General features: G+C 60.5%; 2 protein-coding genes and 1 long non-coding RNA gene across 7 annotated transcripts; 2 read left to right on the top strand and 1 right to left on the bottom strand.

Annotated features, from left to right (window-relative positions):
• Positions 1-216: 216 nt before the first annotated feature.
• On the top strand, positions 217-7,503 carry YIF1B (Yip1 interacting factor homolog B, membrane trafficking protein). 5 transcript variants are annotated; one of them, XM_001496841.5, is made up of 8 exons: positions 217-466; positions 4,182-4,420; positions 4,495-4,599; positions 4,720-4,798; positions 4,932-4,989; positions 5,899-6,054; positions 6,127-6,220; positions 7,151-7,503. In XM_001496841.5, exons 1-8 carry the CDS (start codon positions 424-426, stop codon positions 7,304-7,306), a joined length of 930 nt encoding a protein of 309 aa, XP_001496891.2. In that variant the 5' UTR covers positions 217-423; the 3' UTR covers positions 7,307-7,503. The 5 variants fall into 5 exon arrangements, with proteins under 5 accessions (XP_001496891.2, XP_005596283.2, XP_005596284.2 ...); XM_005596226.4 differs by having other exon boundaries at positions 337-475; XM_005596227.4 differs by lacking the exon at positions 217-466 and adding an exon at positions 503-609.
• Positions 7,504-7,610: 107 nt separating this feature from the next.
• On the bottom strand, positions 7,611-8,420 carry C10H19orf33 (chromosome 10 C19orf33 homolog). Its single transcript, XM_005596225.3, has 4 exons — positions 8,285-8,420; positions 8,054-8,166; positions 7,836-7,907; positions 7,611-7,745 (listed from the first exon to the last, which is right to left on the bottom strand). The coding sequence occupies exons 1-4, from the start codon at positions 8,304-8,306 to the stop codon at positions 7,659-7,661; spliced, it is 294 nt and encodes a 97-aa protein (XP_005596282.2). The 5' UTR covers positions 8,307-8,420; the 3' UTR covers positions 7,611-7,658.
• Positions 8,421-8,609: 189 nt separating this feature from the next.
• Positions 8,610-12,510, top strand: LOC138915907 (uncharacterized). Its single transcript, XR_011422360.1, has 3 exons — positions 8,610-8,976; positions 10,119-10,681; positions 12,238-12,510. It is a non-coding gene; the product is annotated as an uncharacterized lncRNA (long non-coding RNA).
• Positions 12,511-15,896: the final 3,386 nt, after the last annotated feature.

Below are 15,896 nucleotides of genomic sequence, written 5' to 3'. Positions count from 1 at the left end.
TCCGCTTAGCCCTTCGGGAACACAAATGGATCTCTCCTCCTCTGCTCCACACCCTTCCCTGGCTCCCCAGCGCTCTCAGCCGCCCAAGGTGAGCTTCCGTCTATAAAGAACTCCATTTCCCATCGGCCTCTTCGCTCGACTCCCACATTTCCGATCATGCGCGACCCCGCCCACTGCTAGGATTGCTCCCGGCTCCGCCCTCCTGCCCCTAGCCCTCGCCTTACGTCACGGCCTCCAGTCCCCGCCTCTTACCCACCGCCAGCTAGTCCACGACTCCGCCAGGGGGCGTGGCCTCTGCGCGATCGTGTCGCCCATTGGCTGTCGCGTCACCGGCGGGGGGTGGCTACGGGAGCCGGGCGGGCACATTTGGAACCGCGGCCCGGGCGGCGGCGGCGGCGGCGGCGGCGGCGGAGGAGGTGTACGATGCACCCGGCAGGCGCGGCGGCGGCGGGGACGCCCCGGCAGCGTAAGTGGCGTACGTGGCTGGGCGAGGCGATGGGGGGGGCAGGGGCGTGGCAGGGCCGCTGTGGCAGTTGGCGAGGTCGCTGCGGGTCGGAGGTCACGAGGTCAGGGATCTGGAGTTTCGTGTGCGCAGCGCAGGGATGCCAGGTCTGGGTAGGGGGCGCGTTGGGGTCGATTCTTCTTTTCCTTAGGAAATTCCTTTGGAAGAAAACCACTTTGGGCAGGACGCTGTGTGATGTGCAGAAAAACGCGATTTTCATTCATTGTCAGTTAGCGATCGGCCCGCTCCCCCTCCTGTGGCCTGGAGCGGTCGCCCACGCTCCTGACGACGGTGTTCACAGCTCTGCGTGAGCGCGGAGGGCCGGGTTCATCCCGCGTTTAAATTGCAACCTGTCTGTATCGTACTGTTCACGGCCTTTCCCTGTCTCTGAGTTTGTATCCCCACGTAGGTTCCTCTGCGTCTCCGTGAGTGTGTGTGCATCTCGTTTATTCATTCGGTACGCCCTGCCCCAGATCCCATGGTGCCAGGGCCTGTGCTGGAGTTTGGGTGCCCGGTAGTAACCGGCGTAGCCCTGGTCCTTGTTACCCTGAGGCTCAGAGTTGAGTGGGAAGACAGACCCTGAACTGGGAAGCAGAGACGTCAGCAAGATAATTGGGGGAGTAATTAGGGCATAACTAATCCGGGACGTAGCCGGGGTTGCAGAGCCCTCTCTGTCGAGGCAGAGGGCATGGGGTGCTCATTCCTTTCCTCACCCGTTAGTGAGGTGCCTGGCTGGCCCTGGGTGATGCTGGGGATACAGCTGTGCCAGGCAGCTCTGGTTCCTGTCCTCGTGGAGCTACCAGTACAGGGCAGACGGCAGCGACAGTCTAGAGCGGTGCAGCTGTGACAAGAGCAGCACAGGCAGAGGAGTCAGGGCCGGGATGGGGGAAGCCCAATCGGAGTGCTGGTGGCCGGGCCGGAGGTGTTGTAGCCCCGATTAGTCACGTGACCCAGCCTGGGGGTGTCAGTGACGCTTCCTGGACAAGGGACGTCTAATGATGAGGAATTAGGCCCGAGAAGGAGATTTGTGGTGAGAGGGAAAAGCATTGGAGGTTCGTGCCAAGTAAACAAGTAGACAAATGAATATATATTTAGCAATTGTGATAAGTGCTCAGAAGGGGAAAAGGCACCACTGGATACTGTGAGAAAGCACAGCTGGGGCTAGTGCCTTCTGCTGAGCAGTGAGGAAGGTCCCTCTGAGAAGGAAGCGTTTGGGCTGAGGCCCCAGTGCTCTATTAGCAAGTGCTGAGCGGGGGCAGGCGTTCCAAGGGGCTAGCACTGCATGCTCAGAAGGCTGTGGGGCCCAGGGGCTTGGCGTGGTCAGGGCCAGGAGGAGGCCACTGAGACTGGTGCAGAGAGCCTGTCATCGACCGAGGGTGATTGGCAGGGCTGGCTCACGCAGGGCCTCATAGGCTGTTGGATTTTATTTTCATCACACTGGGCACCGATCTCAGGCAGAGGACATAAAGTGTTCTCTTTAGCATTTAAAAAGATCACTCAGGCTGCTGACAGAGAAGGTTGGTGGGGCAAAGAATGGACAAGGGGACCCGGTAGGAGGACATTTAAGTCAGGTGCAAGATGACAGTCTGAGAGGGGAGGGTAACATTGAGACATGGTGGGCGAGAACTAGCGATTGGCTGGTTGGATGTCAGCCAGAAGGGGAATCGGGGTTTGGACACTGAGGTAAGGGCCCCAGGGCAGCCCGAGGGCGTTGCTGGGAAGTGGCCAGACCCGGGTCTGGAGCCAGGAGGAAAGTGGTGGCTAGAGACAGAGGCCAGGGCCCAGGGCACACCGTGGGTGTGAAAGCTGTGGGTTGGGAGGTTGCCCCAGGCGAGAGGCAGAAGGTGAGGGCCAGAGTGGAGACTGGGGTGACACTTTTCAGGGAGCTGGAAATAAGTCATTGATGGAGAGGGGCCTGTCGGGAGACCATCAGCTCCGGGAAGGCAGGAGCGTGTGTCTGTTTGATCCTCGCTGAATCGGCCAGGCCTGCAGCAGGGCCTGACTCACAGAGGTCCTCCAGCGGTGTCTGGTGGCTCAGACAGGAAAGAGAAAGGGCGTGTCTCGGAAGGCAGGAGAGAAGAGAGTGGGAGGCGGGCATTTGGGGCAGTGGCGTCAAATGCTGCTGAGGGCTGCAGTCGAGAGAGTGGCGTCACGCCCTTGGCCTGGAAGCACAGGGGGACAGTTAGGAGGGCGGGGTTGCAGACCCCCAAAGGCCAAGGGTTGAGGGGGAGACAGGGAGGGAGGACGCCCTTGCATCAAAGCTTTCAGGAAACCGGCCCTTCTGGCCCCGGGTCGGACAGGGGAGAGGGAAGCGGGCTTGGGGCCGGGGGCCGGGGGCCGGGGCCAGGGCTGCCTGCTTTGGGACTGAGGACACCTGGGTCTGTTTTCAGGCTGCTGGTAATTGAGAGGAAGAGTGGAGGGGCCAGTCGTTGATAACAGGTGACAGGGACTGACCGCTGTATTTGAGCCCGGCCAGGGGCTGAGTGGTTTCTAAGGTCACTTTGCCTGGGGTTCGCTCCACAGAGAGAACTGAGAAGCAGAGGAAGTCACGATGCGGATTATTCGGTTCCTGTCCGCCCTGCTGCCCTGTGCCCACAGTGGCGCCTGGCACCCAGGAGGAGCCCAGCAGATGTTTGCTGCAGCAGCCTCCCTTACTGGCTGGGAGCAGGGGCCCTGGAGCCCCAGTGCTGGGGTCAGACCCGCCCTCTGCGCGTCCCGTCTCCCCCTTCCTTCCCCGCCCAGCTGAGCGCCTCCAGCAAGTCCCCCCTCCTCCTTCCAACATCTCTGCAGAAGCAGCCCCACCCTCCATCCTGGTCTCCCACCTGGACCGCCTCAGCCGCCTCCTCCCTCCCGTCCTCTCCCTGCCCCCGCCCCCCAACCTGTCCCCACGTGAAGCCAGAGGGGCTTTTTTAAAACCTTGAAACCTGGCTCTGCCTCATACCATGTGTGACTTTGGGCAAGGGCCTGAACCTCTTTGCGGCTCGCTTTTCCCTCTGATAATACTGATAATAGACTTGACACAAACGGGGCTGTGGTGAGGATTGAAGAGTTAATCCGAAGTGCTGTGTGGTCAGTGCTCATTTAGGGGTTAATTATTCTAATGCTTATCAGGCCGACCTGGGCTGGGCTCGTGCTGTCACTCGCTGGCTTTGGCCCTCACACATGTCGTTTAGCCTGTCTGGGCCTCGGTTGCTCCATCTGTAAAATGGGGATAGCCGTTCATTCACTCTTCAGGTTTTTATCAAGTACCTTTTCGAGCCCTGTTCTGGGGGCTGGGGATTCCGCCGTGAACAAAACGAAGATCCCCAGCTTGGGGGGCTCACGTTTGAGTGGGGAGACGGTGAACCAGACACATAAAACAGCTAGGGAGTACATCAGGAGGTGTGAGTTCTGTGGCCATCAGTGAAGCAGGGATGGGAGGGGGATGCCTCCCTGAGCCAAGACTTCGAGATGGGGAGGGAGCCATGAGGATGTCAGGAGGAAGAGCGTTCAGGAAGAGGGACAGCCAGCGCGGAGGCCCTGAGATGGGAGCATGTCATTGTCGTCATCATCGTCATCATCGGATGGGTGGACGGCAGGGAGAGCCGCCTGCACTTGACGCCAGCCCACCTGACATCAGAGCCAGGTGGGCGGGAGAACGCAGGCGGAATGAATGAGCCTCACCCCTCTCCCCCTGCAGCCTCGAAGCGGAGGATCCCTGTGTCCCCACCCGGCATGGCTGACCCCCACCAGCTTTTTGATGACACAAGCTCAGCCCAGAGCCGGGGCTTCGGGGCCCAGCGGGGACCTGGCGGCCTGGGCTACCCTGCAGCCGCTGCCTCGCCCCAGGAGGCCTTCCTGGCTGATCCCGTGTCCAACATGGCCATGGCCTACGGGAGCAGCCTGGCGGCGCAGGGCAAGGAGCTGGTGGATAAGAATGTGAGTGGGCCGGGCTGGGGGACAGGGTGGGGACCCTGGGGGCCGGGCGTCAGCTTTGCGCTCTGCCTCCCCAGATTGACCGCTTCATCCCCGTCACCAAGCTCAAGTATTACTTCGCTGTGGACACCATGTATGTGGGCAAAAAGCTGGGCCTGCTCTTCTTCCCCTACCTGCACCAGGTCAGCGCCGCCCACCGAGGGACCGGGGCTGGGTGGGGACAGCCTCTGGGGCAGGTGTGGGGGGCAGGGTGGGAGGAGCCCAGCTCTGGGGGTCCTGCCTGTCCCCCCCTCTCCCCACAGGACTGGGAGGTGCAGTACCAGCAGGACACCCCAGTGGCCCCCCGTTTTGACATCAACGCGCCTGACCTCTACATTCCAGGTCTCCCCCACCCGCCTCCACCCCGGCACCCTCCTTCCTCTGGGTGGGCAGGTCTCGGGCGGAGGTCTAGGTGCCCGGAGGCCCAGACGGTCCTTCTTCCTCTGACCAGTGTCTGTGTGTCTGCCTCCCACAGCTATGGCTTTCATCACCTACATCTTGGTGGCTGGCCTGGCCCTGGGGACCCAAGATAGGTAAGAGAGGCAGGGGGAAGGCAGAGTGGGGTGGGCTGGGGGGCTGAGGGCCAGCCCGAAGGTCTCTTGGATCCCTTCTCTCAGAAGAGCCCACTGTGCTTCCCCTCGGCCCAAGACAGAGCCCTCTGTCGCGCTCATGGTCACCCTCGCCTCTTCCCTCTCTTTCCCCTTCTGCCTATCACCACACCTTGTGCTGGTGTGCCTCTTTAAATCTGTCCTTCCCCTTGGGCTTCACCACCAGATCCATCCTCTTCCTCACCCTGCCTGCCCTTCCTCCTCACTCTGCTGCACCACTCTGGTCCTCTTTGCCTCCTCCGGAGGACCTGGTGCTGCCACCCCAGGGCCTTTGCACATCCAGTTCCCTTTGCTCAGGAGTATGTTCCTCCCCTACATCATCTGCTGAGCATCTGCTCATTCACAGTGTCTCCACTCAGATGTCACTTCCTCAGGGATGCCTGCTGCCCCCCCAGTCTGGGTCAGGCTCCCACCTCTCGCTCATAGGCTCCTGTTCATTTCCTTTGTGGCACTGAAAACAGGTGTCATTAGAATCAATTCATTCTTGAGGCATGGGGCATATGGCAGAAACCGAGGTCCTTCTGTCCCAGCTCCTTATTCCTTCAGGCCTCAGCTCAGTGTCTCCTCCTCCAGGAAGCCCTCTCTAACATCCCCTCCCGACTGGGTCAGGCACCTCCACTGGGCTCCCAGAGCCTGCTGTTTCCTCCATCCCAGCCCTGACCTCTCTGAGCTGTCCCTGAGGGCAGGTCCACCTTCCCTGTAATGGGATTTCCACGAGGACAGGGCCCAGATCCATCTTGGTCACTGCTGGGTCTCCAGCCCCACCCCGTCCCCAGCGGATGCACAGGGAGGGTCCGACCCAGCCAACGAGTGACACAGCTTGGCTGCCGGCAGGTTCTCCCCGGACCTCCTGGGGCTGCAGGCCAGCTCAGCGTTGGCTTGGCTGACCCTGGAGGTGCTGGCCATCCTGCTCAGCCTCTACCTCCTGACTGTCAACACCGACCTCACCACTATCGACCTGGTGGCCTTCCTGGGCTACAAATACGTCGGGTGAGTACCCGCTCCCACCCCTGCCAGCCGGGCCCTGGCGCCTTTTCCTCAGACCGGCCCTCCCTCCCCCAGGATGATTGGCGGCGTCCTCATGGGCCTGCTCTTCGGGAAGATTGGCTACTACCTGGTGCTGGGCTGGTGCTGCGTATCCATCTTTGTGTTCATGGTGAGCGGGGGCTTGGGGCGGGCCGGATGGGGCTGAGGCACAGGCCTCCGGGCAGAGTCGGGGGCCCTGGAGGCCTCCAAGCAGAGGGGGTCGGGTGGGGAGTCTAGGCCAGAGCCGCACTGCTGAACCAAGGGGCCCTGGAGTGGATCCCCGGCCTGGGGGGCAGGAGGCCTTCCTGGAGGAAGAGGTGCCCAAGCTGGGGCCTGAAGGAAGAGGGGAGCCAGCCAGGCAGCCAGGGTGGACGCTCACCCTCTGTCCACACTCCTATGGCGGCTTTCCTGCCAGAGTCTGTTAGGGTGAGAAAGCGTCAGCACCCGAGAAGGAGCTCCTGGGAGGGCCCTTCCAGCTGGCCTGGAGACGCTGGTTAAGAGCACCGGGCCCCTCCAGGCCCTGGGCACCTCACTGCCTCTCTTTAAGCCTCAGTCTCCCCTTTTGTAAAGTGGGGATGATGGTAATTGCACCTCAGGGTCCTGGGAGGATTCAGGGTGAGCCTGTGTGAGGAGCAGTGGGCAAAGACTCATGGCTGGTGGGCCAAATCTGACCCCCAGATAAACTTCGACTTAGATAGCATTATTTCAAAGTTTTTAAAAAAAAGGCATTTCTGGCTTATGTTGAAAAATTGTTGTCTGGCCCGTAGAAGCGGGTGGCGGCAGCCAGGGCTGAGCCTGGCCACCCCCTTCAGGCGGGAGAGCCACAGAGAAGTTCCCGCCTCACTCAGGGGCCTCCACTGGCGTCTGAATTTGGAACCCTCCCATTTCTCCCAGGCCTGGGGAGGAGCGGGGCCTCACCCTCTCTTAGGAGACCTGGGGGAACCAGGGCTCCCCAGGAGCGAGATTGGAGGGAGGGAGAAACTGGTGGCTGCACAGATGCAGGGACTGGAGGAGCGTGCGGGGCCGGGAGGGCTCACGGGTGCCCCCCACCCCGCCCCAGATCCGGACGCTGCGTCTGAAGATCCTGGCGGAGGCGGCGGCCCAGGGCGTCCCGGTGCGCGGGGCGCGGAACCAGCTGCGCATGTACCTGACCATGGCCGTGGCGGCGGCGCAGCCCCTGCTCATGTACTGGCTCACCTTCCACCTGGTGCGGTGAGGCCCGGCCCGGGGCTGCAGCTGCTGCTCCAGGCGGCCCCGCGCGCCGCTCATCTCCCCAGCCCGCCCGCCCGCGTGGCACCGGCGCCCCCATCCCGAGGCCCCCTGTCCCCCCCCAAGGTGCTGAGATCGCCAGCTGCACAGGCCGCCCAGCGGTGCGGCCACCGTTCCAGAAACAATAAACCGTGATGGGCTCTGCGTGGGCAGCCTCTCTTTGGTGGCGCGGCCGCCCGGCAGGGGGCGGGCCCGGCCGGGAAGGGGACGCGGGCGGGCGGGTCACTGCGCCTCGCAGCCAGAAGACGAGCGGAGGGCCAGAGAAGTTTATTGAGCCGAGCCCCGCCCCGCCCCGCCCGTCAGTGGGGAGCCTCCTTCTTCTTCCCTTTCTCCTTCTTCTTCTTCTTCACCTTGGGCTTCTTGACCTTGCCCGCCGTGCCTTCGTGCTGCGGCCGAGGGGAGAGGAGAGAGGGTCCGGCCGGTGAGCCTCTGCCCTGCCTGGCGCCGCGCACCCGCTGGGGAGGGGCGGCCCTTACCTTGGCCTCCGGGTCCGAGTCGCTGGAGCTGCTGCTGCTGCTGGTCGAGTCCGAGGAGCCATGGTGGCCGTGCTGGTTGGGGACGTGGCTGTGAGGCTGGGCCCCACCCAGCCCCCGCCCCCCAAGTTGGAAGCCCGAGGCCAGGCAGGGCCCTGGGATCAGAAGCAACTCGGACCCCCCAACCCCCGCGGGGTGTGCCTGGTGGTGCGGTGACTTACCCTCGGGCTACCAGCGGCCCCTGCCGCGGACGGGCCCTGAATTTTCGGGGGGCTCTGCTTGGGGTCGCCCACCTGGCCTGCTTCCGGATGCTTCTCAGAGGAGGGCTCCACGGCTGCGGAGAGAAGCCAAGCAGGGTGGGTCGGCGCAGGCGCAGGGGACGCTCCCTCGGAGGGGCCCTGGCCTTGGGGCTGGCCCCGTGCCCCTCAAGCCCCTCACTCCCCGGAGCGCACCTGCCGCCAGGTCGAACTCCATGGTGGCGGGCGTGGGTGTGGCCGGGGGCCCGGGACCGGCGCGGGCCTGCCCGCCCCGGGAATTCCGAGAGCCGCGCCCGCCCTTTCTTTGTCCTCGGGCCTGACTCACGGCCCCGCCCCGCTTTCCCTCTGCCGGAGATGGGGAGGGCGGGCAGCTGCATCCGTCCAACCCCGTCCCCGGAGCCTTGGCTGGAGGGGAGGCGGGACCTGGGGGCAGCTGCAGATTTCTGGGGCGGGGGCTGCAGCTTCATGAGCTTCCCCAACGGGGGCAGACGCCAGCGTTTGAAGGAGTGAGCGAGGGCGCCTCGTCGCGCCCTCTGTGCCACGGTAATAATTCTAACGCGCCCGTGTACTTACTGTGTGCCCGGCGCGCTTCCAAGGGCTTCACCCCTATTAACTCACTTTAACGATCCCCCGGTGGCGGTGAGCAGCAGTGTCGGAAGGGGTGAGCAGCGCGAACTCGCAACCAGCTGCCGAATCTGCAGCCCAGCTGTCTCCCCTAGCAGCCAGAACCTCTGGGGAAAGTTGCTCGCCTCTCTGTGCCTCAGTTTCCTCGCCTGTAAATGACAGCTGCCCTATGGAGTTGACGTGACTATCAAATGGATTCTTTTCCTGGAACTGCCTGGCACAGAGTAAGGGCTTATGAAATAATACTCTGGGTGTTTTTAAAGGTAAGTATCGCTACTGTCCTACTTTACGGGTGAGAAAACCGAGGGGCAAGTTAATTAAGATGAGGAGGGGCGTGTAGAGCAGTACACAGGCTGGAACTGGGATTCGAACCCAGTCAGTGCCCGGAGTCCAAGGCTCTGGCCGGCGGAGGGCGCTCTGCGGAAGGGGCTGCCAGCGAGCCCAGCCTTGCTCAGCCTGGGGGCGGCTCCCGTCGTCGTGAGGCTGGGCGTCCTCCCCAGCGTAGCCCAGCCCCGCCCTCAGCCCTGGGCTGCCCATCCTGCAGGAGTGGGAGGGGGCTGAGGCCTGGGCGTGGTGACTCAGTGCAGTGGTCAGCCTCGTGCCCCCAGGGCTCCGCTCCTTAGAGGAGCCTGTCCCGACAACCCGCTCCCCAGAGCCGCTCACTCCACCACCTGCCCCTGTGGGATGGCGGGCGCAGCCCTCCCTTACCACTGTCTGCAGGCATCTTTACCCTCACCCGTTCCCGCCCCCGTCTGTCTGTCGAGTACCCTCTGCGTCCAGCACAGTTCAAGTGCAGGGCCTACGGAGGGAACAAAACCAGCAAACATTCCAGCCTCGTGGAACTGACTTTCTAGTGCGGGAATCGAGGTGAAATGCACAGTATGTTAGAAAAAAGCGGGAAACTAAAATGTCCCAGCAGTTGGTGAACAAACGTGGTCATCTATGCAGTGGAAAACTATTGAACAATAGACAGGAAGGGACTCCTGACATAGGCCACATCACGGATGAACCTCAGAACCCTTGTGCTGGGTGAAGGAAGCCAGACACGGCGGCTTACACACTGCTGTATGACCTCATTCGCATGGAGCGCTGGGAGAAGGCAGCTACGGAGACAGACAGGAGATGAGCGCTTGCTGGACGCTGAGTGGGGGGTGCGGGTTAACTATAAATGGGCATGAGGGGGCTCACTGGGGGATGGAAACGTTCTAAAACTGCTTTATGGTGACAACCACGCCACTTGGTAAAGTGATTAAAAAACACTGAATTGTCCACTTGTGGGTGAGTTGCATGTAACATATTCAAAAAAACCTTTTTTTTTTAAATTTTTATTCTTTCAAAGACTGGCACCTGAGCTAACATCTGTTGCCAATCTTCTTTTTTTTCTTCCTCCTTCTTCTCCCCAAAGCCCGCCAGTACATAGTTCTATATCGTCTAGCTGTGAGTGCCTCTGGCTGTGCTATGTGGGACGCCGCCTCAGCATGGCCTGATGAGCAGTGCCACATCCATGCCCAGGATCCGAACCAGTGAAGCCCTGGGCTGCTGAAGCGGAGCGCGTGAGCTTAACCATTCGGCCACAGTGCCGGCCCCAAAAGCTATTTTTTAAAAAAGAGATATATGCTACGAAGAAAAACACAGCAAGAAAGGGGACTAGGTAATAACTCTGTGGTATGTTGGGGAGGGGCTGGAGTTTGAAATGAGTAACCAGGGAAAGCCTCACTGGAGCCTTTTGAGTGAAGATCTGAAGATGAGAAGACAAGCCACGCAGGCATGTGGAGGAACAGTACTCTGGGCGGAGGGAATGGCAAGTGCAAAGGCCCTGGGGCAGGGCCTACCTGTGTGTCTGAGGAACTGAAGGAGATCAGAGTGGCAGAGAGAATCTAAGGAAAGAAGCAGGAGATGAGGAGGGGTGGGGAGAAGGGGTCGTGTAAATCAGAGATCTTTGGTGGTCTTCCCTCTGAGTGAGGAGAGGTAAGTGATGATTGTGGCTTTGCCCACAGCTGGATGCAGGATATAAGAGAAAGTGTCGGTCTCTCCTGGCAGAACACAAATTCCATGAGGGTGGGCCCTCGTCTGCTTTGCTCAGCACCCAGAACAGTGTGACTCAGAGTTGGTGCTTGCCATCATTTGGTGGATGAGGTCCCGATGCCAGGCACAGCTGACGGCAGGCTGGAGCGGGCAGAGAGTGGCTACGGGTCTGGGTTCTGTGGTTAGCCTGCTCATAGGTGACTCCTCGCTCCTCCCCTTACTGTTCTGGGGACAAAGAAGGTAGCCACTGTGGGCCTCAGGTGCGTCCTCTGTACAATGGAGAACATAAGGTAAACGGTTTCGTGCAGAGCCTGCCTGGCACCAGGTACATAGATGCTCATGAAATGTTAGTTTTTATTATCATTCAGAAACACAATCTCCTAATTCCTCCTGGAAGTGCCAGTGGGATCCCTGTGTTATATACGAGGCGGTGAAGCCTCAAAAAGGTGCACTTTCACACCCAAGGATGCTGGTCGTGGAGCAGCAGTGCGACACCTTCCAGAACCCAGATAAAGCGCTCTTACTACTGTGCTCAAATTGGGGGAGTGGGGGTGGGGCCAGGGAGACCACGCCTGGTCCTCCAGACTCCTCTCTGTTCCCTCCTGGATTACAGTCAGGAGGTGGCAGCTTTTACAGAGACCTGAACGAACGACAGAAGCTTAACAAGACAGCTCCCTTTTTGCTCCCTCGAAGCCCTGAGCTGGCGCGAGTCCGGGGCTGGGTGGGTGTGCTGCGAGGCCAACCAGGGACAGGGGCTCCTTCTGTCTAGTTGCTCCGCATCCAGGATGTTGCCCTTGGATGTACGGGGAGGCTGGCCCTACATTAGGCGCTGGGGAGGGGAAGGGGAAGAGGAGGGCACACCACTTCCTTTTCAGGACCCCACCTGGAGGCAGCGCACATCCCTTCGGCCAGGATTCAGCCCCATGACCTCATCCGGCTGCAGGGGAGGCTGGGAACTGTAGTTCCCAGCTGGGCAGCCACACACCCAGGGAAAACCCGGGGACCTCTTACTGAACAGAAGCAGGAAAATGGCCATGGGGGCCTGTCCGTCACTACTCCCTGTTGGTGGCAGTGAGTGTCCCTTGCTCCCCTGCTCTGCCCGGCCTAGAAGGTTTACAAATGGAGGCCAGATGACAGCTGGGAAGGTGGACACAAATGCTTGCATGAAAACCTAGGCGTGGGGTCCTAAGACGAGCGCACGTCCATCCTTCGGCTCTTGGGGAAGTGTTAGTTCCCTGCCGTTCGGTGCTCATCTGCCATGGCTCATGGCAGCAGGCACAGTAGCCTATGTCCATGCTCCCCAGGCCCTGCCTGCCCCTGGCATCTAATGGCTCTGCCGTCCCCTGCTTGTTTCCTTATTTCTGCCCACAATGACTTGGTCCTGAGGGTTTAAGCAACGCCTTCTCCTTTGTAGGAGAAAGGGACCGTGCTCCCAACTGGCCTGCAGGGCTGGCGTAATTCCCTGCCGTGTCAGCTCACCCTTTCTCCCATTGCCCCAGGAGACCTTCAGAGGGCCACTCCGCCTCTGCAGTGTTTACCTAATCACTCCAATTTAGGAAGAGATTTCTGGATGTCAACTTGAGTGGCCAGGGAAGCCAAGATGGACCGAGGAGCGGACTGTGAGGGAGCCAGGCTTCCGTGGGGTCCCGCGCTCCCACACCTCTGAGGACTGCCTTGGCTGACTGGAAGAGCAACCGCGACCAGGCCTGGTCTAGTGTCTTTCCTGAAGTTCACGTGAACAGAGTCCCGGTCGATAAACATCGTAATCCCTGCTCTGGAATGTTTTCTTTAAACTTAACCACAACCCCGAGATGCATGACCTTAAGCACACAGTATGCAGGGACTCAGTTTCCTTTCCCACAAGACAAAACCACTGTGCTGGCCCTGGACGTTCTGGAATTATAATCAGAAAGGCTTGGTGGGCCATCCGTTGGGAGGTGCCCAAGGGCCGACAGCCCAGCCGGGGAATCCTGAGCTTGGCCCCCACCCAGCTGACTGTTGGGTTCGGGACTTGATTTTATTCTATCTGCGAGTTAATATATTAGCCTGTAACTGTTCCCAAAATGCTGGCAGAAGCCTTGAGACTGACTCCTGGGTCAGAGACACAAGGCTTTCTTCTCCCAGCAAGCGGCATAAGCATCAGCACATGTGTTGGTTTCCCCTCCCCGCCACCCCCGGGGGGTAAAGCGGAGGCTCCAGATGAACCCTGCACATGTGGTGGCTTGCGTTACAAGAGAGGGACACCGAGCTTGGGCAGCTGGCACTCCAGAGCCAGCAGAAGGCAAGCCTGCCCGTCGTCCCAGAGGCAGCCATTCCCTCATCCCTCAAGGTGCTCGCTGCCAAGCCGGCCCTGGGAAACGGGCCAGCGGTCTGGGTGGGCGTTCTCGGCGCATCCAGCAAGGCCTGCAGCAGCACGAGACCCCCACGGAGGACTGCCTCCCAGCCCTCTTGGCTTCTGGTGAATCTTCGTGAGTAGGCCATCTGTCAGCCACTCTGATTAACCAAATCCGGTCAGTTTGTCTCTTAGCAAAGCCACTGTCAACAGGGCTCCAAGCAGCAGAGTCCTGTTGACGTGAGGCCAACCTGCTGTCCAGGGCCCGGGCTCACACAGCTGCAAAGGAGCAGGGTGTATTTCAGACGGCCAGGATGCAAGCGAAGACTAACCAGTCCATCATCTACCAGGACTCACACACGGGAGTTCAGACTGAGTTGCTGGTCTTTGGTGTCCCTGCCAATAATTATAGGCTGCAAAGCAACCCTCAAGCCCAATGGAGAGCCACTGGGGCTCATTCTTCCCCACAGGCAACGACATGGGGTACAGGCCGCAGGGCACCCCCGCTCAGTTAAACTTGACTGGGAACACCACCGCAGGGCTTGGTGAAGCCGCACGGGCAGTGTGCTGAGCAGTCATAGCGTCCAAGGCCGTACCTGGCCTAGCCCAGGGCGGCCTGGCATCCGAGTGTGTGATTCTGTTGTCAGCCAGAGGAGAACAAGGTCGAGCAGGGGCACGCATTTGGAAACGTCTGGGGGCAGGGCCACATTCCGGAACTGCCACTGACGACACCAGGCCCAGCAGAACCGCTCAGGCCTGGCCCTGTCTCCGGGGTGCAGTGCCAGCTGCAGGAGTGACAGGCTCGGGCGGACTAGGTGGCTGTTTGGCAGGTGGCAGTGTTGGGTCTAGAGGACAGGGCGCGTTGACCACACTCCCCCTTCCTCTCGCCCTTGGGGTCTAAGGCGTTCCCTTCCCAGGTGCCAGGTTCTTGCTCTCCCTCCGGGGACACCCAATCAGTGTGAATCCAAGCAGGCCGAGCTTCACTCCTCTGCCATCACCTACTCACACGCAGACCTGATTTTCAGAAGGGTCAGCTGCGAGTGGAACGGCATTTGCACACCAAGGGACTAGGTGGGCCACCACAGGAGTTGGCAAGCAGGGCCCTCAATGACCAAGTGGTCATTGTCTTCACAACCTAGAACCACTCAGTCTAAGAAGGAACCCTGGGGGCCGAACCAGAGTCAACTTGGGTCCCTGAGGCCCCCTTCTGGTCGCTGGCCACTGGGGGGATGCACCAATCAGGGGCCAGGCTCTATGTGAGGGGGAAGAAAGATAAACCACACCCGGGGACAATGAAGGCAGAGCTCCAAGCTTCAAAATAGTCCACAGAACTCAGCACGCCTTTGACCTGACTTTACCCAGGAGACAGCCACGTGCAGAGACCGGACCGCCTTACTGAATGTGGGCCAGCAGAGGGGAGAGGGAGAGCTCTGTTGGTTTTTTACAAGTCCATTCCATCTCTTCATGATGCCAGCAGCCGGGGGATGGCAGGCACCCTGAAACGTCCAGAGTACCCTGGCCATTGGCCCACTGTTGGGCAGCCTTTCCAACAAAAAGCCCCAGTGTCAGCCTGTAAATGGTCCCGAAAGTCAAACACATGGCACCGTTTCGTCCCAGGGGCCACGCGGCGAGGCCGGGGTGGGCTGATCAGACTGGACCAGCAGCACCGTCCCCTGAGCAAGCACAGCGGTGACATACCACTGCAGACCCAGAGGGGTCCCCAGGTCCAAGGCGGTCCATCTGCCAGGACAGGCGGGGCCCTGGGGCCTCCCTCACCATGAGACAAATGGGCCAGATTGCGGCAGAAGAGTTGCAGAACGCTAACTGCTGCGTCAGGAACACACAAAGGCAGCCTGGATGAAAGCCTCCAAAAGCCCTGGTCTGGATGGTGCCAAGTCACTTGACCACCCTCCCACTGCAGCTGTTTTAAAGTGATTCCCAGCAGGTGCTTTTGAAATCCCAACACACAGCTTTCCCCTTCACGTAACCGAGGCGTGAGGGAGAAAGCTCGTGGAGCAAGGCCTTCTGCTGGGCCAGAGGCCTCGGCGGGTCTGAGGGCTGCTCATGGGGTGGCAGGGTGCCTTCAGGGGCTCTTTGTGGCAAAGGCTGCCCAACAGTGGGCGTTTCAGGGCGCCTGCCATCCCCCGGCTGCTGGCATCATGAAGAGATGGAATGCACTTTTGAAAAATCAACAGAGCTCTCACTCGCCCTCCTGCTGGCCCACATTCAGTAAGGCGGTCCGGTCTCCGCACGTGGCCGTCTCCTGGGTAAACCCTGCTCCACCCCATGAGCTCCACCAACTACTGAGGAGCACAGGAGACAGGCGGGTGGGCAGAGGCGGGCACCAGCCCCTCGAAGGAGGCTCCCTCGCGGAGCACTTAGCAACGGGCCACCTGACAGCTATGGTGTCATGGAACCCTCACACTCGCCCGACTCACGGTGAGGAAAGCGGAGGTGTGAAGGAGGCGAGGGTACGCCACGCACACCTGGACAGCAGTGGCGGGGAATCTTCGCAGCGCCCAGGCCTCCTTCCCCGGCCACGGGCCCTCCTGCTCTGGGGAGCCGAGCCGTCTGGGCAGGACAAGTGTTTCACCTGCTCACCAGCGCCGGGCAGCCTGGAAGTCTGGGGAGGAAGAATGCCAGAATCCATGAGCAATGTCCACCATGGACGAGGGGGGCCGGGGAAGGGACGCGGCATTTGCCCAACTTGCTTCTGGAAGAGATTTTTAAGCCCTAATGGATTCAAGTCCTTCCCCTCACGTGTAGAATGTGGCCTTTTTGGCCTCAAGGGATTTCTAGGAGAGCTTAGTCTTTTTGTTCCAAGGT

The sequence above is a fragment of the Equus caballus genome, chromosome 10, assembly GCF_041296265.1.
Source record: "Equus caballus isolate H_3958 breed thoroughbred chromosome 10, TB-T2T, whole genome shotgun sequence".
Classification (NCBI taxonomy): Eukaryota; Metazoa; Chordata; class Mammalia; order Perissodactyla; family Equidae; genus Equus; species Equus caballus.
The sequence above is the reverse complement of the archived record's forward strand: the minus strand, read 5'-3'. Positions and strand labels throughout refer to the sequence as shown.

Excerpts from the sequence above, each read along its gene's own strand:
- YIF1B (XM_005596226.4), top strand. The coding sequence starts at position 424 with ATGCACCCGGCAGGCGCGGCGGCGGCGGGGACGCCCCGGCAGCGTAAG. Across the intron at positions 476-4,181 it reads GCCCCGGCAGCGTAAGTGGC|CCTCGAAGCGGAGGATCCCT; the intron begins GTACGTGGCTGG and ends CTCCCCCTGCAG. Across the intron at positions 4,990-5,898 it reads GCCCTGGGGACCCAAGATAG|GTTCTCCCCGGACCTCCTGG; the intron begins GTAAGAGAGGCA and ends GGCTGCCGGCAG.
- C10H19orf33 (XM_005596225.3), bottom strand. The coding sequence starts at position 8,306 with ATGGAGTTCGACCTGGCGGCAG. Across the intron at positions 7,908-8,053 it reads GGGCCGCTGGTAGCCCGAGG|CACGGCCACCATGGCTCCTC; the intron begins GTAAGTCACCGC and ends GTCCCCAACCAG. Across the intron at positions 7,746-7,835 it reads ACTCGGACCCGGAGGCCAAG|CACGAAGGCACGGCGGGCAA; the intron begins GTAAGGGCCGCC and ends CCTCGGCCGCAG.